This window comes from Paramisgurnus dabryanus, chromosome 13 (assembly GCF_030506205.2).
Source record: "Paramisgurnus dabryanus chromosome 13, PD_genome_1.1, whole genome shotgun sequence".
NCBI classification, from domain to species: Eukaryota; Metazoa; Chordata; class Actinopteri; order Cypriniformes; family Cobitidae; genus Paramisgurnus; species Paramisgurnus dabryanus.
Window position 1 is genome coordinate 1,797,908 of NC_133349.1, and position 26,479 is coordinate 1,824,386.

Consider the following 26,479-nt stretch of genomic DNA (forward strand, 5'->3'; position numbering starts at 1 on the left):
CGACAAATACGACTTCCGGAAGACGCACCCGAAGTCCTGGCCAGGACGCGTCCGGGATGAATGGCACGTATGGTCACCCTTATTAATGCCCGCAAAATGCAGGTAGTTACAACCGCATTTACAGAAACTCTGCATAGTGTGTACATAACCGAACTGAACAACTAGTAGTTAATAAAGTGTTTAAACGTGAATCATGGACATGACAGGTCTCTCTTCTGAAAAAATAAATGCCTAGAAGGGGAAAACGTCTTATGTATGTGCGGTGCAGAAAATAACAAGGCACGAGCGTTTGCTGACTAGTGTTGCCAGATCTTGCACGAAAGAAAACAACGAACAAGAAAATCCAAAAATAAACTGAAATAAATCCAAATGCTTTACCTCAAAGATCAAAATATTGGGACCGGAACCTTCACACTTCAGTAACACCAAAAACTTGATCGCTTCATGAGCCAAAAGCCATAAACTGTTAAGCGCCAAAACGGTATGTACGAGGACCTGGCAACACTGCAAGACATTGCGCTGTGGAGCAGCCTCACAAATGCGTACGATACACAACGCCAAGACGGAGGTTTATTGCAAAAAATAATCACTTCATAATCACTTAAATTTTATATTTTTGGTCCAAAAACTAGATTTATTTTCTTGGGTCGTTTTGCTCATCAAGAAAAAGCATCTTAATTTAAGAATTTTTGATATTTTTTCTGAAAACAAGAAAAAAAATTTAAATTCAGTTTGTTACATTTAAATGTGTTTTGTTACAACGCATATGACGACTACTCACGAGAACCAATGATCATCTTTCTGACATTGAGCTGACGTGCTACTATTTATGAAGAAAGATATAAAAGAAGTCATCCACCTAGGATGACATTAGGATGAGTAATTTACGGTGCAATTTTTGAACTTTTTTTAAATCAGCTATTGTTTGTAATATTTTGTATTAAATTCCGTCACTGATCTTAAATCACATTTGCAGTGTCTCATCTCATCAAGCCTCATCTCAAATGTGATTTGAGAGTTTATGCAGCGAGTGAATTTACAATATTACAAGGATTATGAGGATTTAATGATGACATTTATCATTTTCAGAAGAACTGTTCCTTTAAATTTATAGACAGCTGAATAGAGTTAGTTACTTCTCGAGGAGTAAACAACTAGTTGCTTCAGTCTCTGTTAATAAAATGCTGTGGAGAGCCAGGTCTGATTCATCTAAAGTAAAGCTTTCTACAGTTCATTCGACTGCTTGTCTAATCCAATTGGCAAAACAGACAGAGATGTTGGAGGTTATTTCAAAGTTAGATTTGTTAGTTTTCTCAGTTTTGCTCAGGGGGAGAGAATGAATAGGACGTTTCCATGGACACATGATAAATAGAGTTGAGCTTCATTAAAAATCCCACAATGCATCTCTGCGTTGGCGCCTCCAGACCAGACACAGGCGATTCTGGAAAGGGTCCAAGGTCAAAGCCTTGTACAATTCAACTGGCATGTACTACATTTGCTCTTTTGGTTTGGAAACGGTGGGCTTGTGTAACTATTTGCTTCATTTATAGGCTTGAAAGAGATGCATAAATCTGATTCGAAACTCTTGTTTGTCGGTGGAGCCACAAAACGCTGCGTCCGGGGACTGACAAGTAAATAAGAAGAAATCAGAGACTAACATCTTTTTCAAAAGCAGAGACATGGCGGGAATGGTTTACTAGGCGGAAACATATGTACCGCCTCCAGCTATTCTCATTTATTTTTTATTTATTTTTATTTCTAACAAGAGTCAAATGCATCTGAATCAGCAGAATGTAAATCTGAACATTTACATAAGAAGACAAGTCTGAATAATCTGAATTATATTAGCACATTTTATCACAACCTTATAGTTTCTGGATCATGATTGGTGTGAGACCTGAATGCAGACCTGATGTTATTGATACGATATTACAAACATGTTAGGTAAGGATACCTGAAGGATAGCTGAATTTATGACACAAAACAAAATGACTGAAAAAAAATGCCACGCATTATTTCCATTATCATCTTTTTGCAATCAAAATTTGCAAAAAGCAAAATAGAAATTCAAAAACAATTAATTGCACAGTCCTAGTAAAAACAACATCACCTCCGTTTTATTCTCTTGCGTAACATCATCAAGTTTCACCTTTGTTACTGTTATTGTGAAACAGCGGCCTCTAGTGGTAAAAATCCTACATATTGTGCCTTTAATAAACATTTTTATATTTGTCACTCTTTTAAAAGTACTAAGAATAAGATTTGCTTTAATATGCTTTAATTTTATGTTTTATTTTTATATTCACATATTGTGTTCCATTTAATATATTTCTTAATCTTACCACATTCCGTCCAGACTTTAAATGGGTAAGCAGGGTAAAACAGTGTACATTACTGTGGTGCATCTCTGCAGCAGACTGTGTCATAAACCAGAGGACACTTAAAAGCATTACAGCCCATCTGCTCCAGTAATTGAATGATCTAAAGCCTGTGCTGAAAAACCTTTTATTAAGAAGCATGAAGACCTGAGAGATTTAATGTTGGAGCTCTTCAAACGTCTCTAAGAGCTCAGCTCATCTGATGGCCTACAGCAGCGTTCAGTCACATCTCTCCATTACAGATGTGTTACTGTATCCTGTAACCCGCTGACCTCTCGCTCTGACTGTAATGAACGGTAATGACCCGCGGCTCCTAACACCAACACCGACTCGCTCGCAACGACACTGAGACGAAATTGAGCCTGAGAGAAGAGCGAAAATAATATGTTATAGATGAAGAGGCGTCTGATGGAGAAAATAATGGGAGAGATGAAGGTGCAGATGCAATAACTGAAATGAAAACGTAGACAAGTCACAGAAAAACAGCAGAAGAAGAGAATAGAAATCAAAGAAAGACTTGTTTAAGATTGTCAAACTGAAATATGCAGGGAGTAAATAAAGAGGAGAGAAGAAATGGGGAAGAAAGAGGAAGATGAAATTAACAATCAAAAAGTAAGGAACACATACAACATCACAGTAGGGTTGCAAAATTCTGGGAATTTTCAAGGTTGGAAACTTTCCATGGGAATGAACAGGAATATTTGGTAATTAATGGGAATTAAAAAAATGCCTATAATAGGGAACTTAAATGTAGATAAAAAAATCTTGCCTCATAATTTTGTTTCATTAAAACAACAAGATTTAAAGCAATTTCAGCTGAATTTCTACCCGCCACATTCTTCCATAACATGCACGGATAATATCCTAAATCCTACACTCAAAATAATGCCAAAATGTCCATCTTTGCATCTATTCACATAAATTACACAAATTAGTCACAACTTCCTTGTGCTGTGTGTAAGCTAGTGTGCAACAACATTATATCATTATAAAGACAAATACACTGACTGAAAAAACATTTAGGTGAGATCATTAAAAAAGTAGCGTCTGAAATAAAAAAAAATCCTCCATATATCACTTTGGGGGGGGGGGGCATTGAAAATGTATGAGGTTAGCTGTCATGTAAACCGAACAAAGTGTTTTTTATTTCCAAATAATTCCCATGACTTTCCATAAATTCCCGTTAATTTTCCAATTTGGAATATTTCCAAAATTGATGGACAGCTACAGTATGGCTGGAAAGACACAGCATTCTGTCATGGAAAGGAAAAGTCCAAAATAAAACCTGTGCATCACTTTCAGGTCAGTTAACAAGCCTGTGTAAATGTATAGCTTTGGCTGCTGATATCACCAGCTCATCTGCGTGATTTAAATAGTATAACAATGTACCAATTTATATCATGTAACTTCAACTGTTTAAATGACATTGTGCTGCATGGCATTTTAAAGCATGGTTATTTGCTAATTTGTTGTTTTGTATATGCTAATAACTACACATATTTATTATTTCTATTTATAAAATCTGCTTAACTGAATGCTTGAGTGTTAAATAAATCAAACTGTAGCCTATTATTCAGACCATAATCATGCATACCAACTTTTGCTTTTGTTAACAGACATCTGCTGTTTTCTTAAAGCTGACTTCTAATTTACTTACAAGAAAAAGATTGAGTAATTCTCCAAAATTGCTTGGATTTATACTGACATGTAAGATTAGCTTTGTCACATTAGATTAGGCTAAAGTTAATTAGCTACACAGGTACAGATGCAGAAATATAGGCTATCATATAAAATTGCATACAGTGTTGGTATAGTTTGTGTTGCTGTCAAAATACAATTATAAATGATAATGAAGTTGTATTCTCACCAAGGGGCAACCTTCCGATCTCTCTGATGAAGCCAATATGGAAGTGATTTAAACTGTAATTCATCGACTGGCCACTAGAGGCTGACTCTAAAAGGGAGTCAATCCCATAGACCTCCATGTACTTTTCAGTAGAAAATAATATGTTTACAGCCTGGTACAAAAAGTGTTTTTGGTCTGTATAGCCAATTTTGCCCTTCATGACAACTGTGAAGGGGGTGAATTTTTTTGTAACTCATCCGTTTAAATTATATTAACCCTTAAAGTTCTGCATAATTAAGGGCGTGGCCACTTGAGTGACGGTTGAACAGCCACTGCCGTAACGAGAGTCGAGCTAGGCGGGCATGGTTTCAGCAACCAGTCACCTCAGCTTCACCCACGTCCTGCCTCTTTACCCATTTTCGGATATCCACAAGTGATGCGCAATGACGCGCGGCCAAGATGGCGACGGCAGGCAACGCCTACTTTAAGCTTAAAAAACGATCTTCAGAAACCTATGGGTGACGTCACAGACACTATGTCGATCTTTTTTTACAGTCAATGATTCGAACACACACTAATTTTGTTGTTGTTTTTTTAACAAAAGGGGGCCCCAGGGTAAAATTACACTTTGGGCACCCATTTGGCCAGCAGCGGCCCTGGGTAAAGCATTGCTATTAGAAGCGCAAAAGATTGTGGGTTTGTCCCCAAGGAACGCACATTCAACCAACAGCAAAAGCATAGTGTGAATGTGCAGCAAGTCACTTAGAATAAAAGTGTCCACCAAGAAACACCACAAAAATAAAACGGGTTGAAAAAAGCATTTAACATTGACAGCTAAATTAAATAAAGTACCTACTCATTGACCGTTAAAACAGTAGGTACTTTATGGTATGAATATGGATAGAATTCGGACGTACTACATCCGCCATGTTGACAAATTAGTTGTTAACTGGAATGACGTTAAACAAGCGCAATATAACCACAAGGGCAGACGTTTAATATATGTATTTGCATTTTAATAGAGCTGTGTTACCGCTCTCGGGCATTTTTGAAAAAAAAAATAACACCCTCTGTCTTCTTCTTCGTGGAGAACTTCTCTCCCGGGCATCACGGGATAGCAATGAACACTTCAGGATCTTGCTGGAAGTATTATACTGTATCATCTGGGTACTTCTTCTATACTGTTTTTCAAATACTATAAATTCAGACATACCACTCGCCTCGCCTACAGTTTTTCACCTACTATATAGTATGTAAGTAGGCGGTTTCAAACACAGCCAATGTGTAAGATGTTCATTTGCCATACATGGTGTCTCTCTTACAGACACATCCATACATACTGTCACAAACACGCACACATTTTCCTGCCGTTTTACAGATATCCTCCAATACTCCATAACTTTGAGTGATAACCGCTGTAAAGACACCGGTGTGAGGCAGTAGGGATTGTTTTCTTAATGATGTATGAGTCAAAACTAATTTAAAGGAATAAAGAATTACTATATACATTATCTGCTCTGAAAGCATGCATCATAAAAAGATATGGACACAGAGTACATATAAAGTATATACTTTATGTATTTAATTAAAGGTAAGAATTAATGATACCACAGTGGCTGTTTTGAGCGCACTGTGATCGTCTCTTTACCTCTACATTCATTTATTTACTTTATTATGTAAGGTACTGCTGCTGCAGCAGTAATGCAAACCCTAAAAGTTTTATTTTACCACATTATTATCATCTTAGCTTCAACTTTTGAGTATTCACAGGGTTCCCACACCTTAGTTAACTTTAAATTCAAGGACCTTTCAAGGACTTTCCAGGTCCAATACCCTCAAATTCAAGGACTAAATGTGGGGACACATTTCAAGTGAGAGCAAGGTTACATCATGTAACCTTTTAAGATAGTTCGCTTTCAAGGGAACTCACGCTGCGGGGGGACACAGGAAGTATGGCAAGGGAGACACAGCGTCTCATTCCCTTCTCAGGGAACAACAGTTACATACGTAACCTGAGACATTTTTATTTGCGAAAACACCACTATGCAAAAAAGCATTTTGGTATGAATCAACATTTGCATACAGAAGATAAAAGCATTTAAAGCGAACAGTTTAGCACGTGTGCTTAAAAAGTCTAGAATTTTTATGATATTATCCTACACTACACAGGGAATAATATGGATTTTTTCCAGAATTTTTTTTCTTATTGCATAAAATAGATTCAAGTACTTTCAATGTCCTGTATCTATGTATGTATATTTTCAAAAACTTCCCAGTGCCTTGAATTTTTTTACCCTCAGATTCACAAACTTTCAAGGACCAGTGGGAACCCTGTATTCAATAAAAGGTGAAAATAAAATAATATACACATAGATGTGATCCGGATGAGGTTTGATTTAAATAACCTAGCTAAGAGAATGAGCTTTCATCATGTCCTTTCTGAAGTCTTCATCATCATTGTTACTTTGTCATTGAGTGATGGAGGGCAGACGCTCATCGCTGCTTAACACAAAAGCTCCTGACAGTCATACATCACACACAGATGAGTCTCAACAGACTCTCATTCATTCAACATGAAATATTTATTGGATCAAATATCAGAATCTGAATGAATGAATCAAAAGCTGATATTTAGATCTGAAATGACTTTTACTAGCTCTTACTTTTATATATATATAAAAAATGGGAATATTAATTCCTCGTGTTTCACCCCCTCAAAATAAAAACAGCAAATGCATTTGCATTTACACACGCTGTTTACATTCAGAGATAGGACAAAATATGTTACTGTCATGATTCATAAATGTACTCATGTGGTATAAATGGTTCTCTTACACATAAATGAATGAATTTGAATCTTTTATCCACGAAGAGACGTCCTGTACCTCCACACAACATGACGAGAGAAACACTACTGAATATATCAGAGATTACAGCTAAGGGTACATTTGTGCAGAAGTCACAGCCATGATGGTAGGCGGTTGCTATGCAGTTGCTAAGGTGTTCTGGGTTATTTTTAACATTGGGCATTGTGTTTTACCTTTAACTTGTTTTTTACCATGTTTATAATAGGCAAAACAAAACTATACTTTATTTCCTATAGTTTGCACTACAATAAGCAAAAACTCTTCAATGCTGGAGTCCAACGAATTGATTCAATTCACAAGCCTTTTCATAATGCACATAGTTTAAAAGCTCCTTTTCAGAGAATATAGACGCAGCAAGCATTAAAAGAAATTAAATGTGAAATAAAAGATTGTCCATGTGTCTCAAAGTCGGCTGTTACTGTAGCAGTAATAGTGTATTTTAGTGTAATATGGTAAAGGGATAGTTCAGCCAAAAATGAAAATTACCCCATGAATTACTCCCCCTTGAGCCATTTTTAATGTATATCATTATCTTTATTCAGACTAACACAATCAAAGTTATTAGAAAATGTCCTGGCTGTTTCAGGCTTTATAATAATGGTAAATGGTGCTTCTGGTTTGCAACTAAAAAAATCCATCCATCCTTCACAGAAGTAATCCACACGGCTCCAGGGGGTTAATAAAGGTCCTCTCAATGCAATCAATGAAACATTTCAATGTAGACTAAAATCAGCTTTCAGTAATGACCAGCGTGCATTCACAAGAGACGCATTTATTGTTATTTTTCTTACAAAATCGAAATGCCCTCAGAATCACAAAGCCTTCTGAATCATGAGGTCATTAAAATTTTTGGCTGATCTATCCTTTTAATGCACATCTCCCGACAGATCTATTTACTCGCAAGATTAAAGTACAGGACACAGCGTTTAATTTCATACTCGGCTTGTTTCATAGGGATGAATAAAGATCACGGATCCCGCAGCACAGTCAACTCATTAGCTTATCGGATTAGTTATATTTCACTTCTTTTCTCAGGCTTGAAAGATTTCCAAAATGTGACTCACACCCGGCACTCAGAATTGGACCATTTAATTGCTAAAGGATTATTCCACTTTCATAAAAAATCTCAATAATTTACTCAGAACCATGTCATCCTTCAGTCAAAAAGTTTTTGGAGGAAAACAATTCAGGATTTTTCTCCATATGGTTTACTTACAGTTTCAATGCAGCTTCAAAGAGCTCTAAAATATGCCAACCGAGGCATAAAGTTCTTATCTAGCGAAACAATCCTCATTTCCACCACAAACATCATTTAAAACCAAAAATATTCGTTTTGCATCTGTGTGACGTGCCAGCACTACCTTACGTAGGCTTTTATATAATCATGTCAAAAGGTCAGGGATAAGATATGCGAAACACACACTTGTGAACCATTTTAAACAATAAACTGACACAAAGACATTAAATAGTATCAATCCACATACAACAACGTCTGAATGCTCCTTTTTCTCCACAATTAAACACTGGAGTGGTAGTTTCACAGACGTAACGCATGACCTTTCCACGTGATTACGTGTATTGTGTAAGGTTGCGTGCATTACAAGGCTAGTGCAACATGACAAGTTGTGGTTTAAAAGTACTTATTTTTATTTTTTTGGCAAATAGTTTTGCTAGATAAGGTTGTGGTTGAGATTGTTTAAAGGCCTTTGAAGCTGTACTGAAACTGCAATTTTAAACTGCATTGAAACTGTAAACCACTGACGTCCACTAAAGTCCACTATACAGAAAAAAATCCTGGAATGTTTTTCTCAAAAAACTTATTTTCGACTGAACAAAGAAAGACATGGGGATGAGTAAATTATCAATTTTTTTATGAAAGTGGATTAAAGATCACGTATCCTGCAGCACAGTCAACTCATTAGCTTATCAGATTAGTTCTATTTCACTTCTTTTCTCAGGCTTAAAAAATATGAAGTCAGTGACTGAATCACACCAGCCACTTAGAATCGGATCATTCGATTGCTAAGACAGATAATTTCTTAAACCTAATTGGTTTGCTTTGATAAAAACAGCAATTAACTGATAAAGTGTTGAAGCGTTGACCCTCGTCACATCTCTGATCTCACATGTGTCAAATTTTTGAATTCAGTTGCTAAAAACACCAATTCATAATCTATGTTAAAGGAAACATTTCACAAGACTTTTTAAAAATGTCAAATAAGTATTTGGTGTCCCCAGACAAAAGTGTTTCCTTTTAAATGGAAATGAGCTGATCTCTGCAATAAAAGGCAGTGCTGTAGTTGGATAGTGCAGATTAAGGGGCGGTAAAATTATAATAAGATCCCCTTCTGACATCACAAGGGGAGCCAAATTTCAATGACTTATTTTTCACATGCTTGCAGAGAATGGTTTACCAAAACTAAGTTACTGGGTTTATCTTTTTCACACTTTTTAGGTTGATAGAAGCACTGGGGACCCAATTATAGCATTGAAAAAGTCAGATTTTCGTGATATGTCCACTTTAATCCAGTCAATGACCATCATGTGCACAGTGCACACAAAACTCCGAAGATTTTTCCGAATATAAAAGACAAGCAAGAGGCTTTGACTTAAAATGCTCTTTGGAGAACCAATAATGGTTCTTCTGTGGCATGGCTATGCGGACGGATGAGCAGCAAACTGCACGGCTCTGTATGCTGATGGTCAAACATTAGGCTGTGCTACACTATAGATCACATGAGACACTACATTACCTCAGTCAAACTGACCTTTCATGTTGCTTATAAATGAACAAAATCCATATTCCTCAACCTTTATTCTAAAGCTAAAATCCAAATGTCAACCGTTCGGATATTTCAACATTCAAGTGGAAAATTATTAAAACACTCCTGAATGATCAGATGTCTGCCTGAAGGTCTCATAGGTCCAGATTCAACTGATTATACATACAAATAAAGATGAATCGGTTCTTCTAGACCAGCACAATGAGAACAATCCAAATCAGTATGGACCACAGAAACCTTCACCCAATCAGCTCTGTTTTAAACCAAGGGACACTCGCCTTTTCTAAAGCTCCTATATGCACCTATATGCTTTGTGAAAGTGTGGCTTTCACCAGGATGTGTTTTTTTATGGGAATCGTGACTAGAGATGCACACAATACATTGAATAACTCTTCAAAACAAACAGATGTCCCTTCTGATCGGCCAATAAACCATTGGAAGCCTAATAAGTGAACGCATAGTGATAATCTCTGTATAGTTAACATTGCATCAAGAGGACAGTGCTACACAACACACTTACATCATCGTTCAAATCAGTTGAAGGATGATTTAAAAGAACAAATCATTAAACAGCTGAAAGAGTTTAAAGGAATTATAACCTCACTCACCGAACATATTCCCAATGTGTCCATTCTTGGTCAGGGGTCGAAGTTCATTCTTGCCCCATGCATAACTTTTATAGTTGTCCCAGGCAAACTTCATCATCTGCAAAAAGAAAAAATATTTCTAATGAAACACTTTATCCATTAAATATACACTGAACAATGTGTTTAGGATGTAATTATTGTTCATCTATAGAGCATTGGGGGGTGGGGGGGTTAATGCCATTTCATGCATCCTGACTTATTAACACAGTTAAAGAAGTGTAATCCTCATGCTAAACAAATGCAAAGTGTTAAAAAAGCAGTTGAGCTTGTGACAGAGTATTTCTGGGCCAAACTCAAGTTTCGGAAAGTTTTTTTCGAACATGGGTACCTGTTACGTATCAGTGACCCCGTAGTCCTTTTATGGGCACTTCCCCTGGAAAAGCACACCTACACGTCAATCAGAGTGAGAGCGAGAATGACGAGGACGCTAATTATCATCGCTCTTTTGAGTAGAAGTCGCAGGTATCACTGTACGCGACAGCTTTGTTTTATAGCAAGACTCAACAATGGCATGAAAAACAAAGTGTTTTGGATGTAAGGAGAAGATAGCCTTGTTCAGCTTTCCAAGTAACCCAGCCTTAAGGAATAAATGGATAAAGTTTGTTTATCCGGGATAACAGTAGAGTTTTCTGTGTGTGTTTATTTAACGCTTAATTTCTTTGAAATGGGCCAGAACCAACCAGGTCATAAGTCACAGGCGGTAAGTAAAACTGTATCAAATGTCTGCTATGTCGGAAATCGGCACGTAAGTGCATATAATGTAAACGACACAAACATGAATCATAAGTTATCCGTAGATAGTGAGAAAATGGTGTGTGTGTGTTGTTTGCTCGTGACTCACTTCGCCCGCTGCTTTTTTGGAAACAATCCCTAAAGCTGATCTGTCTTTTATAAATCAGATAAAACTAAAGACTCTTCAGCGGTATAAAGGATGTAATACTACTCTATAAAAAAGCATGTGGTACGTGAGCTTTAAATAAATTAAAACATAATATTGGGATGTAAACAAAGACAAAAGACAAAGTAAAACAAGCATTAACGATTTAAAATGGACCAACAGAAGACCCCCAATAATCAAACAAATGCTAACATGTATGAGTTTATTATTAACAAATAAGCATTAATAAATTAATATTGTCTCATATGCAGTGTGCATTTAAATATTTTTCATTTAAACACAAGAATTTAACACAAAGCCAGATATTCAGTGAAAGACCAACATTATTTGACTAATCAGATGATATTTGGTTATTCAAGATTATCAGCACTGCGTTCAAAGCTACAACATATTCAATCATCTATCAGTTTCAACTTCAGTCCGCTTGAGAGTTTCCTGGAGGCATTGTACTTATAAATATGTTCCTGACATACAAATAAATCAATCCAACTATGACATTTCTTCAGAAAACTCTTTATCCAGTTAACATAAAGGATGAGTAAGTTTGGTCATGGAAGTGTGAGAATCTGAAACTAAACCAGTGACTTACTGAAGGGGCCATTTATAAAAACATAAAGAGCCAGGATCAATCATTGCTCCTCCTGAACCTCTACAGCCCTGGGGATTGAGCTCTGAATGCCAACTAAAAAGAATGTGCCAATAATCCAACAACCTCCAGGAAGAAAGATCTCAAAGACTTCTTCACATGGCGGAAAAGGCCAATAATTGACGTGGGACTGACTCCAAAAGTGCAATAAAAAGACTTTCGACATGATATGGGGTTAGCAAGGAGAAGATCTGATATGCGGCCATATTTATTTGAGCTGCACATGAAGGAGCAGCTGGTGGAGATGTGGGGGAGTCTGGGTTTGAATAAACCTTTTGTGATCATCTGTTTCCGATGAACGCTGGTGGGAGTTTTTTGCTTGGAGCGATGAAATATTGCAACATAAAGGCTTTGGTTACCACTTAAATTCCAAGAAATGTGTCATTTGGAGCACGTTGGCTGAACGTCTCTCCTGAGGGAGTTCAGGACAGACGAAAGGAAAAATAGATAGCCAGTTTTATACCCGTCTGCTTATTTTATCTACACAGAGTTCAACAACCTTGATGCATATAAACACGAATACGATTCAAGCAACTGAGATGAATCAGAATACTTTGATGTACATATAGCAGCTAAACCAGTATAAGAGCAGCATGATGAAATGTTTAACTTAGTCAATTCAGGTCAGTGGCTGGATGACATACATTTAAAAATGACTCGACCTTGGGAGCTGAACCCATCCGCATGCTTTACCCACAGTTACAGCTATTTTATCAGCATCCATAATCGTGAGATTCTGCTTGCTATGCTTCTCAAGAATTACGTTGAAATGCCGCTACATCCAAAGGCCAGAGGGCGCTCTCATGCAAAAAACTCAATATGCACCACAGAAGAAGAACCATGCACGCACGCACACACAAAGTGTTAATAGTCTGGTCAATGACAGCTTAAATGATGAGCAAATAAACTCATTACCAAAACAGCATGTTTCTCCACCAGTAGAGAGAACATATCCTCATGTTTGACACTTTGATAAATTATCCTTTAATGCAAACCATCTCTCTTACAACCCTTATAAAAGCCTCTTACAAAGACCCTCAATGCACATCAAAACTGAAAAATCTCATTCTCCACAGAAATATATATATATAGACAAAGACAAAATGGAAACATAATGCAGTGTGGTACATTAGTTTCCTAGTAGAGATGAAAGGACACCTGATATTAAAAGTCCCTTCATCTGGAAAAGGTCTGAGGAGGTCTCAAATATCAGCAGACAAAACTTCACAAACCAACAATGTCCTGAAACCTATCAAGAACACATCCAGCTAATTGAATTTCCATCAAGAAATAAAGCAACAAAGATGTTTTGCTCTGTAAAATGAATATTGATAATTTCTAAGCAGCGCATTGACCGTTTCTACCTGAACAACTCGTTGCTTTCTTATTATTAGAAAAGCTTTTCTATTGAGCTTCTGTGTGCTTGGGCAGTTTTAAACAGATTTACCAAAATTAAAGTCAATGAAGCTTTGAATTTGCCTTGGATTTATTAATGTTAAATGTCACCGATCAATTTCATAAAAAAAAAAAACTGGTAAAAAGAAGCAAAACATAAAAAAATACTGTAATACAGGTTGAGTTTCTTTTAGTTTTTTGAATGAAATGTTTTAATTAAATTCACCAGGTCAGACCACAAAAAGATTTATGTCCACCGAGCATTTGCTCTCGATCTCTATTAATAAACCGAGAAAAAGATGCAAATTCAATTATCTGTTCAGTGAACACGAGGAAACGCTGGTGTGATGTGAACACAAACCTCAGGGCTGCTCGACACCTTCATCTGGGAAACATGGAAAAATACATTTTGCCAAATGTTGGGAAATGAGATCTGCTTCAGGTTTCAAGAAAATTACTTTCACACATGAAATGAGTTGAATCCACCTTGTTATCTGAGACTCACAATCCAGCGGTTAGCACACGCACACACTGGACAAAAGTTTTGGGGCACCCACTTCTAATGAACAAGTATGACTGCTTTAGTCATATAGCGGAGTCAAAGAATATCACTGGCATTCACAAGCATTTTTTTATTAAAAATGTAAAACATGTGGAAGAAAACAGTTTACTGTAGTTCTCAAGAGTAAATTCATGCTGACACAGGGAGAAAACATAAAGACCTCCTTAAACCAGCCAGGGCTTGAACCGGGGACTTTCTTGCTGTGAGACAAAGTTTTTTTGTGCCACCCCAAACATCTTTAATAAACCCTTACATGTCAAAGATCATTGGCATCCTCGCAATTGTAATCTGATCCTTGTTGTTTACTTATTTAATGTAAAAGATTTTAACACAACAAAGAATAAATCATTAGAGAGGTCTAAGACTCAATATTTGTACCTTTATTTTATTCAGAAAATCTTATACTGACAATAATGTTTTAATTTGTGTCACAAATTATGAAATGAAAATCACAGTCTATACCTGTAAAATGAAATATGACCCTCAATCACAGTCATTGTGAAAAATACCATGCATGGCCATGAAAGCACTTCACAAAACAACATCCCTCAGGGCTTTCGGTTCAAAGGTGTGCATATTTGGAGAAATATTGATTGATTTTATGTGTTTACTTTAAATTTCCATACAGAAGAGTAATATTTAATCCACTTTTATTCCAAACGCAGACAGTTTTATTCAACTGATGTTGCTAAACTGACATTTACACCAGTCTGTTTAATCATACATGAAGCCCGAGGGTGCCCTCGTGCAGAGACGGTCCAAAATTGACTCACAAACAGGTGGCCCAAAAAGTATTTAAGCCATTGGATGCGGGTGACATCTGGGGTCCCACAGGGATCAGTCTTGGACCCTGTTCTATTTGTAATATATATAAATGATCTGCCAGATATGATGCAATCTGATGTTTACCTTTTTGCAGATGATACTAAGATTTTCAGAATAATAACATGTGACACAGATCAAATGATGTGACCAATTGCTACTAAAGATAAGTGTAATCATTTACATATTGGGAAAAAAATGACATCACTGAAAATTATGTAGTTTGAGGTATAGTGGTTAATCCTGTGCATGAGGAAAGGGACGTAGGTGTTGTGGTGGATGGTTCACTTGAATTCCACACACATATTTCTATAAAAAGTTAAAAAAGCAAAATCTATTATTGCAATAATAAGAAGAACTTTTCGATATTTAGGTAAGGATATATTTTTACCATTGTATAAATCCCTGGTAAAATCACATCTTGAATATACAAGCTCGGTCTGGTCTCCATATAAATTAGAACAATGTAGAACAATTTGAAAAAGTACAACAAAGAGCTACTAAATTAATTTCAGGAATAAAAAATGTAGATAGATTGTATATAGAGGATTGTATATCTTGTACCAGAAATCTTTTTAATAAATTTCAATAAACATTAAAGCAGCTGCTGCTTTGAATTTACCAATAAGATGTCATGCATCAGCTATCCAAATCATCAGCTATCCAAATCATCAGCTATCCAACATCTTACAATCTTAAATCTCTGATATTTATTGAACTAAAAAACAGCAGGCATAAAACTGAACTCTGATCTGGATCACACATTCAAACCAAATGTTAAAACTCAAAGTCAAACAAGCATATATTTTAAAAATGGTGCTGAATATGCTGGTCTTCTTTTAAAGGATTCAGTAAATATTTGTTCAGATTTGAACAGATGGTTGTAGTTTATACACCAACTCTTTCAACTTTTATAAATCTGAATTATTCTGTTGCCTCAAGTTGCCTTTTAATAACTATAAGTACTACAGAGACTCACGACTGTTTGCAGTTCATTCAGATGAATTCATCTTTTATGTTATGTTTTCATTATTTAATTAAAAACAAAAAATGCTGCTCAAACCAGACGTTTGCAGGTCTCTACTGGTTCGTGACCGTCTCAAAGACTGGCCAAGCTGGTATATAGCCGATTTCCCGGCCTGACCATCTGTGCCAACCCCTTTTGAAACCACACAAGCCAGGATGGTTTCCACCAGCGCTAGCATGGTATGTGGGTGATAACAGTGATCCAGGCTGCGAGGCGGATATCGCCGTCGGCTGTATATTCAATTGTTGCATTCAGTGTTTCTCTCTGGCCAGCTAATAGCTGTGAATCAACAGCAACCTGCACAGCGAGAGCTCTTGTTCCACTGAAATGTAATCAATGGCCCACGACTGTGTAAAGCCAGCTAAGCTTCCTGCTCTAGAAACACAAAAAATAACCTCGGCATAATGGACCTCAGACTCGTGATAGAGAAGCAATTTGGTGTAATTATGAAAAGAACATAGAGAAAGCATGAGGTTAATGGATGAGGAGGAGGAGGGCTGATGAAGGCTCTCAGATAGCTGTGATTATCAGCAGCTGCAGTGGAAATACAGATTAAGAGACACCAAAAATATGCTGGTTAGAGGCTAAATAAGTAGATATTAAAATAAGTATAGATACACAGCTGAGACTCTGCTAACTGCAGTTTAGTTTTTTTAGTTTTTTTAAGTAGAAAACATAATGAATATTTCACCACCGAAAATATGATTTTGTAATTATGTGCTCACCCTTATGTCGTATGTTGACCCATTTGATGTCATTTTGACTTTGGAACATAAAAGTAGAGAGTTTGGGTAAAAATAAAGGATTTTTATATTTGGGGTAAGCAATTTCTGTGTTTTTGTGATATGGAGACCATTTGAAATGAGATGGTGGCCATACATAAACATTTTGCTACCCAAATGATATGAATGAACATCTATACACAAAAATAACCCACTGTCTCATCATTCTGCTGTTTTCACAACAAACTAATGTAGCAGCTAAAAAACAAACACTTTTGAAGAGAGCTCCCAAAAATAAAGAAAAAAATGTCATAATAAACTCAGAGTAGAAATATTGTATTTGGGTGAGAGTTACTTAAGCTTTTTATTTCAGTTTTAATTTTGAATTAGATATTCATAGTTTTCCTGGTAATTTTAGTAATGATATCAGCTATGAGAATTTGTCATATTATTTGTTTTTTAATTCAATTTATTAGGTCCCGAGCACCGAGGAGCAGGCCAAAATGGCCTGCATTGTAGGTGCAAAGCCCTATTGTTTTTGCTCAGTTTCTTCTTTTTCTTCTCCGAAATGAATCGCATTTTTGAGGGCCTTAACATGCTCGAAAACTCATGAAACTTTGCATACATGTCAAAAGTGACGAAAATTTACATGTGGTATAGGCGTCAGAAGTAGGCGTGTAGAAATGACTCGATAGCGCCACCTGCAAAATTTCAAGAGAACAGCTCTCCCGCTACGAAAAACGTACAGATACGAAATTTGGTAGGGTCATCTATCACCTTAAAGACCTGCTAAAACGTCCCTTTGAACCAAGCTCTAAACCCCACAAGAAGTTTTAAATTTTCGCTGTGATTTCTGATTTCAGTCCCAAAAGCAGAACCAACAGCGTCAGATCTTACTGATACTATGGTCTTTCATAATTTAGCACCGGGGCCAGTTTAATAACTGGTTTCGGTACCCATCCCTATCATCCACTAGGTGGACCTCTTACACGACTTATAAAACACTAAAGTATCCATGGATTCATAAACAGTAAAAAATCCTTGTATGTTTTGATCATCATTCTGAATATGATCTCGAACACAAGTCCAATTATCTCAGCTTTTTGGTCAAATTTTTGTATTTTTAAAGAAACCTACCCATTTTCGAAATGTGATAAAAAGAGAACAAATGAAGATAGGATGAAACAGGGATTTTTTTGTTCTTTCATTTGATATATTGTATGCTTATATATTAAAAGAAGAACATTTTCTGGAAGGCATTAAAATTTTGGGAAAATAATAAAAAATGTTGTCGCTGGCTGGCAATTTTTTTTTTAAACGTGGTCGGGGAAAGGGTTAATTGACTTTATTTTATTTCAGTTTTAGGTTTAGTTGGACCACCAGCGTAGCCAGAATTTTAGGTTTAGTTGGACCACCAGCGTAGCCAGGATTCACAATGTGGGTGGGCCCCCAGAAAAAATCAGGTGGGCCTAGCCGAAAATGCATCAAAATATACAAACACACAACTTCACCAGCTTCAATATATCACTGTTTAATAAGAACCAAAGCCTGTATGGGCCCTTTTTAAACAATCTAAGCGCAATGTGCAATTAGATGAGGTTATAGGTTGTAAACAAACTTTATGTTGGCTTGAGAAAACCTAGTCTGAGAGTAAGAGATGGATAGTTAGATAGATAGATAGATAGATAGATAGATAGATAGATAGATAGATAGATAGATAGATAGATAGATAGATAGATAGATAGATAGATAGACAGACAGACAGACAGACAGACAGACAGACAGACAGACAGACAGACAGACAGACCGACAGACAGACCGACAGATAGATAGATGTATTTGCACTTCGACACGGACGATGACCCAGAAGTATATATAAAAACCGACGCGTTTCCTACATCGTAGGATGTACACACAACTATAATGAGCCATAAACTAGTAGTTAGTTGGTTAGACTAGTTTTAAGGCACAGTCTTACTTAGGTGGCTATATTTATGCAACTGGCCACTGATCTGGGTTCCCATGTCTCACAATTATGCTTTATGATGTTTCAATAATTGTCCAGTTGTTTCTGGTTACTGTGATCATTCATACAGGGTGAATGTGGCCTGAAATGCTGGGATAATTTTAATCCCTACGACCTGCAATGGACAAGCGAGTTCCAAGCAGGGATAGAAAGATTTTAAATCATTTTAAAGCGATACTAAAAAAAACTAATATTTTAGAGGTTATGGTAACTAGATCAATTATAGAAGTGTCCGTGACTTTATAAGATTTCCAGGCCAGTAAATTGCAGTTTCAAAATTCCCTGATCGCTCCAGAATCTCCATGACCTCAGGAACTCTGACACATGCATGACTCTAAACTGTCCTTATAGTACAAAGCAGAAATATCTGAACCACACATTTCTGCCCACAGATTTCAAGGACACAAAACAATGCAGTATTCTTCAAACAATAGAGAAGAAACACAATGAGCTATTTGCACCATCTTCAATGTTAAATGTTAAACTAAGCTTGAAACAACATCATTATGTGACAAACACTGCCATGCATACAAAACAGGACTGACAGATCATTGTTTGGATCTGTGGTCTAGTGGCTCGTTCCATCCATTCGTCATTCTGGGCATTTCTCTCCTGCTGTCCCAATTACCCAGCGTTCATAGGCTCAACTCTACTGGGATCTGGTTTGATCGTGTCTAGTCCACATCACGGCTTTAATGCAGCTGTGACCCTGAGTCTGGAAACCACAAGTAATTTCATTCATAGACCACCAAATTGATTTGATCTGGGAAGCGATTTACCTTCAGGATTTCCTTCAGCCCCAAGCACAAACACTACCTTGGATCTTAATGAATGTCCAGAATACTTTAGGCTTCATTGGCCAGTGATGAAGTCCAGACTGGACACAAAACGCAAAGCATTGCATTCCTCGCGGCATGTAACTTTGTGTCATGTGAATTTTTCGCTTGAGGTGAATATTTTCAACATTTTCAAATTACGCAAAGACGCATTTGAGGCGAATAGCGCATGTTTTTGCGGAAATTGTGTCGGCCAATTTGCGTCATTCACATTGTCCCGTGCAAGGACGCATCTGATCGCATATTTGCATTGACTTTGTATGTAATCTACTCGCACAAATTGTTGAATTCGCGTTTGGTGTGTACGCCCCATAACACTGCCCAAAGACTTCTGGAGCTCAACACAAGACTGACCAATCGCAGACTTTGAGTCATGCCGGATGTGACTTTCTGGTTTGGGGATGAGATATATAAAAAAGTGTAATGTAAATGTTTATCATATTGTGTAGTTTGCAATGAACAAGAATAAAGAACATTTCGATGTATTACATGAAAGACATGGGTGACAAAACTACACTTGCATGGTAAATTTTATTTGATTGTAATCTATTAATACAGATAATAACATTGGCAACAAAATCGCTAGCCTGATGTCCCGGGGCTATTCTTTCTTCATGTCGGGCTACCAAAATGTATCTCTGCCCTGCCCGATGGGCTATCACAGGAAGAAAAAATATATTAAATGCTTTTGCATTCTCTCACATATTTGGTTGTTGTAATTATGTTGTATGTTAATTCTGGCATTGGGTATTGAAAACGTGTTTAACTCTTTCCCTGCCATTGACGAGTTATCTCGCCAATTAAGAGAAAATGCTTCACTGCCAATGACGAAAATTTCCGGATTTCGGCAATAAAGCTATTATCCACCAGGTGGCGCACTTCTGCAACTTTTACAACCAGGAAGTAACACCTCACATGAAAGAGAAAGAACTCTGTGTATGTTTTAAAGATCACTTTGCATCTGATCTCTATCAAAAGTCCTTCGCAAAAATGGAATTCTCAAAATTTTGTGTTTTTGAAGAAAATAAAAAGAGAACTAATGAAGGTAGGATGAAACATTTTTTTTGTTTGTTTGTTTGAAAGCAGAGGGTCTGTTATTTTATTTGATATATTGTATGTTCATATATTTAAAGAAGAACATTTTCTGGAAGGCATAAAACTTTTGCAAAAATTATGAAAAATGCTGGGGCTGGCTGGCAACTTTTTTTAAAAACTGCTGCGGGGAAAGAGTTAAAAGCACGCTGGATTTTTTGTTTCACTTTCTATTCGCAATCCCTCAAACTGTACAGAGATTGTGCAGTACTGATTTTGGATCTGTTGCACACAATTTCTACCAACGTCGTCTTGTCAGATACTATCCTCAGGAAACAAGTAAAAACTCCCACAGCAAGCTTTAAATGTGATATAGATTGCATGTGCAGTGAAGAAAACTGCTGACATTCATAAATCCCCGACAAGAACAAACAGAAGAGAAGTGGAGACACGAGGAGAAAGCTGATAAAGGAGATGCTATGCTGTTACAATTTACTATAGATCACAATCTCGCATGCAGCCACATTTCCGACAACACACACACACAAAATAAAATTCTCTTTCATGTCTTTAGTGGACACATACACAATTAAAAAAATATATTCTTGTAAAAAACAATTATTTCTTTGAAGTGAACATAATCAGTTGAGAAATAATCAGATTTGTGACATTAGGCTATGTGGCCCCGTGCAGAACATGCTCTTAAAGCGACAGTAGCCCTTATTTTTTTTGTTGGGAAAAAAAATTATCCAATCTGATTCAAAAAAACAAAATGAACCAATCTTTGACTAGAAAAACATAATATGATTCAAACTGTGAGTTTTGTAACCAATTGAACCACTTATAAATGGTGAGTAGATCCAATGTGGAGATGTGCATGAACAGATTTTTTTCACCATCAAAAACAACAACAAGAATAGCAAAGCAAACATTGTAGTCAGTGGTCCTTAACTTTGTATTGTTGCCAAAACTGTCCTATGCCCTCATCATCGAGTGGCATTTTCTTATCTGTGACTTCAGTTATGTTTCAGAGGCAGAACATGAAGTATAGAGGACTTTGAGTTCAGTACCAAATATTCCACATTAAAAATAATGTCATTTTTATTTGGGCTACTTGCATTCATTTCGGGGTACCAAAACTGAAGAGTGCCTGCCCGAAGAGCTACCAGGGATTTTTATATTTTGCAAGCCCTGATTCTCATATTTATTACATTTCCATTTACATATTTGGCAGACGCTTTTCAAATTGACTTACATTTTGGCTGTATTACAATGGTATACATTTTATATCAGTGTATGTGTTGCCTGGGTTCAAACCCTTGACCTTTTGTGCTGCAACCACTGACCTATACAAGAGCAAATTGTACTTCATGATTTCCCCTTTTCTGTGTTTTATTTTCTTTGTCTTTCATGTAAAGCTGCTTTATACTTGAGGTCCCATCATTCCCTGTGGCTGCACAACAACAAAAAAATGCACAAATAAAGCAATTACACATCTAATGCACATCATTCGCTCATCAACTTGTCGTACCTTCTTTGTCAGGGAATAAAAAAGAGGGAAATAAATATATTGTATATTTGCTCGGTGCATTTCATTTTAACCAAAATCCAATTTTACCAAGTCAACCTTCTCTATTCACAAATAAATTGTAATTGCAAAAGACCTTGAATGTAACAGACTGATGTGCAATATACATTGTGTTGCAACAATTCCAGCTGAACAGACAAGACATCAATAACAGTTATGATATTAAACCCGTCAAAAGGCAATTTAGTTTTGAGGAGCTTTTTTATTATGCACAGTTTAATAATCACACACACACACACACACACACACACACACACACACACACACACACACACACATATATATATGCACAAATAAAATAAGACTTAAAGGTACAGTTTATCCAAACACTATATGTTCATATGTGCTTCGTATGGTCTTTTGGACCCCAGGACCCCATTACAGCTATGCTATAAAGAAAGTCAGGTAGATCCCATAAGTGCACATATAACAGAAGATTACATCTACTGTAACTGCACGGCTGCTGAAAGATGATGGGTAATAAATCACCTCTGTCATGTGAGGCTAGAAAGACACAAAAGTGTTAACAAGCCTCCGTATCATCACAGGACTCGCTGGCGGAGAAAAGCCTGCATCAGCATCATACCTTCACACAAGAGAGAAACCACATGAAAAACCTAAAGACCCCATGAGACCCCCGGCAGATTCAGCAAGAACCTGTATTTGATTACTGGCTCTTAAAATACAACACCTCTGAATATATGAGGCTTTAAATCTCTAGAAATGTGAAATATGGAAGCAAACAGCCGCTATTGTGAGCTTCACTTGGCCAGAAAACGTCTTGTAACTGCCTATTAAAAGGGGCAGTTTGTTTTCAGAGTGGTGATTCATTGCAGATATTTCTCATCGGTGGAGAGACGTTGTGTCAAAAAAGCTTTTGTTTGGACAATTCGCCCAATTCTAATTGCACAGCTGGTTTTCTTTGCCCATTAAAATGCACCCGGCCGCATGATGGCTGCCAGGAAAATATTTGCCAGATTCAATTGTTGGTTCACAAAAAGTGTAAAACAACGACCATGTTTTATGCATAAATACATAAGTCTGAAGCAGGGTTGGGGAAGCTACTGATTTGCAAAATTTTAATTTATATGATATCAAGATTTGATGCATCGCAGATGTGATATGAAATGAGGATCATTAAATTTTGGCCGTATATAGGTGCACACATTATCTCATTTCACATATAACAGCTTTCTCCCAATATATTAATATAGCATATTATTATAATGCTGCAAATAATATGTGAAGTAGCAGCTTTCAATAAATATTTTTAAAATGCGTTAATAAATCCAACAACCACTGTGACCGGGCTACACGTCCATAAGAGATTTCTAGGTTAATAAACCATAGCCTCTGTTTCTACATTTAAAAGACATAGCTGGCAATTTTGGCAATACTTTCGTTCTTTAAATAATTTCTTTATTTTATTTTATTTTATTTATAAATCACTCTGAATTATCTGAGTTAACTATTTGGCTTGTGCACATTAAGCATTTTGCACATATCTGTTCTGCACCTTGTTACTTCTGACCTTTTTTTTAAAGTATTATAAACAAATTCTGATCTTATTTAAGTCTGTAAATTTTTTATTGTTTTTTGTTGTATCGATGTTGCGCTGTTGCGTGCTGGCGGAAGCAATTTAGCCGAACGCGCTAGGTGCTCTGCGTTTCATTTTTAGGAGTTCATCAAACTAAACATATAAAAGGATGTTTTTCGGCGGGTATAAATTTTAAAATGTATTTAAAACAGGGTGGTTATCTTGTCAAAAGTTAAACTACAAAACAGGTAAGCCGTTTCTTTAAATTTCGGTGATGATACGAAAATATCTGCAAAGAACCTATATGCCTGACACGACTGTCTTTCTTGTGATTTCATATTCCTGAAATAAATACTATAAGAATCATCAGGTGTTTCTACCTAAAGTGATTTTCAAAGTCAAAGTAAGCAAGCAAGTATTTTTGTGCTAAATAATAAAGCGTAGTGTCTATAAAATCATTAATTTCAGTGTTTTTCTTGTTATAAATTAATGTTTAATGAATTGTATATAAAGCATAGTTTTTATCATTTACAGTAATCATAAATGTCATTTGTCCTTTTTTTTTAAGGACAAAAAAGGACAAAATATCGCTAAATTGTAGCCGGGGTTTCCAAGGCAAGATCACTTTTGTTATTTTTTAGGTTTAGTTATCAAAATGTTTTTGTTAAATCTTTGTGTGATGTTCTGTAGATTGTGGTTTTAAAATGTTATGATGAACGATTAAACAAATGTTTATGTTACCTTAAAAAAAGCTATAAATGCATCGTCAGTTTTGTCTTCGGTCATTACTTGAAAGACTGTTTGGTCACTTAATAAATAAAAGTTACCCATTTGTACCTGGTCTGGCCCCCTCCCAACCCATGCACACACATAGATGATTTGACTATCGGTCGACTACAGAAAGATTTGACAATTCTGTTTCGAATATATAAATCCTTAGTCAAGGACACCCCTAAATTACAGTAAGTTGACCAGGACAACTGAATGATGATTCAAATGAATCATGAGTTTGACTGTATGTTTGTCTGAACTATTGCAGAAAGAGGGTTTGAAAACCTATCACTTGCATTTGCATTCGACACGAGAGGCACAAAAATGCCAAAAAATGTGAAACAGCGTGAGACAGAAAACATTGACTTCTGTCACTCTGTTGCGTCCCATGACACCAACTCCTACTTCATTAGAAAATTAACATCAGTCAGACCAAAAAAGACTCATGAGTATCCAACAACAGCAGGGCCTGACTGCCACTTAAACACCTCATGAATAATGAAGAGAGAAAGAGAGAGAGAGAGAGAGAGAGAGAGAGAGAGAGAGAGAGAGAGAGAGGCCATTAAAAGCACAGTTCACTTCAAGACCACATGAACATTCGAGACGCCTGAAGCAGTCACATACGAGTGAAGTGGAGAGATGACGCTGCCCTTAGCCATGAAGAGCATTTAATCTCATAATGCTGTTTGTTTAGGAACACTTTTATATGTCACGCTTATGGAAAAATTAGTGGCCCTGATGACATATAAAAACAACAACAACAGCTGCGGCAGTATACGTCAGACCCAGACCTTCACTGATATTTATTGTCCCATTGTATTCACTGCAGGCAAACTGAGAAACAAAATCAAATGTGTTCACTTAAAATGTCCATCTGATGAAACGCTTGGGAGAGAAGCTATCAAATATTCGGACATTCAAACTCCAATCTCAGATCATTTCCAATCACACACAGAGAGACTTTGAGTCGAGCAAACTGAGAAACCAAATGAAACACGGTCACTTAAAATGTTCATTCTCTCTCCTAGCACTTGGAAATCTAATCTGAATGATTCATTCTGATCTTCTAGAAAAATGAAACACATTCATCTACATTTGAATTTTTTTTAAACTATTTGTTAATGCTCATATTTATAACTAACTTTAAATAGTTCAATTGCACATTACAAAAAAGTACCAAAACAAGTATATAGTAATATTTTACTTGATTTCATAGACTGATCCAGGATCTGCAATACAAAACAGCTTGGTATTTCAGTCTCTCCACTCAATCTCTTCTTAATGTGACCGAATGAATGTCAGGTCTTTGATGAAACACCACCATCATGTAATGGGCAGATGTAGCCACACCAGTGCCTAAGTTTGGAAAATACAGAATACCAATGTAACCAGTATAACCAGTGCATCAGTGACTCTAGACCAGGGGTCTCCAAACTTTTTGAGCCATGGCTACCACAATGGATAAAACAATCACAACAGCAGAAGACCCCACCGGGTACCACTCATCTCCACTACAAATAGGAAAAAGAGGCTACAATTTGCATGATCTCACCAAAAATTGGACAGTTGAAGACTGGAAAAATGTTGCCTGGTCTGATGAGTCTCGATTTCTGTTGAGACTTTCAGATGGTAGAGTCAGAATTTGGCGTAAACAGAATGAGAACATGGATTCATCATGACTTGTTACCACTGTGCAGGCTGGTGGTGGTGGTGTAATGATGTGGGGGATGTTTTCATGGCACACTTTAGGCCCCTTAGTGCCAATTGGGCATCGTTTAAACGCCACAGCCTACCTGAGCATTGTTTCTGACCATGTCCATCCCTTTATGACCACCATGTACCCATCTTCTGATGGCTACTTCCAGCAGGATAATGCACCATGTCAAAAAGGTCAAATTATTTCAAATTGGTTTCTTGGACATGAAAATGAGTTCACTGTACTAAAATGACCCCCACAGTCACCAGATCTCAACCCAATAGAGCATCTTTGGGATGTGGTGGAATGGGAGCTTCGTGCCCTGGATGTGCATCCCACAAATCTCCATCAACTACAAGATTGTATCCTATCAATATGGGCAAACATTTCTAAAGAATGC

At 36.7% G+C, this 26,479-nt stretch overlaps 1 protein-coding gene across 2 annotated transcripts in view; it reads right to left on the reverse strand.

The window, feature by feature from the left end:
* The window catches only part of LOC135789243 (mannosyl-oligosaccharide 1,2-alpha-mannosidase IA), a 222,578-nt gene that overhangs the window by 96,754 nt on the left and 99,345 nt on the right, over positions 1-26,479 (reverse strand). For both annotated transcript variants that reach the window (XM_065299001.2, XM_073811524.1), the window contains exon 2: positions 10,483-10,579. In XM_065299001.2, coding sequence (XP_065155073.1) covers positions 10,483-10,579 — 97 coding nt within the window. The remainder of the gene's footprint in view (positions 1-10,482; positions 10,580-26,479) is intronic.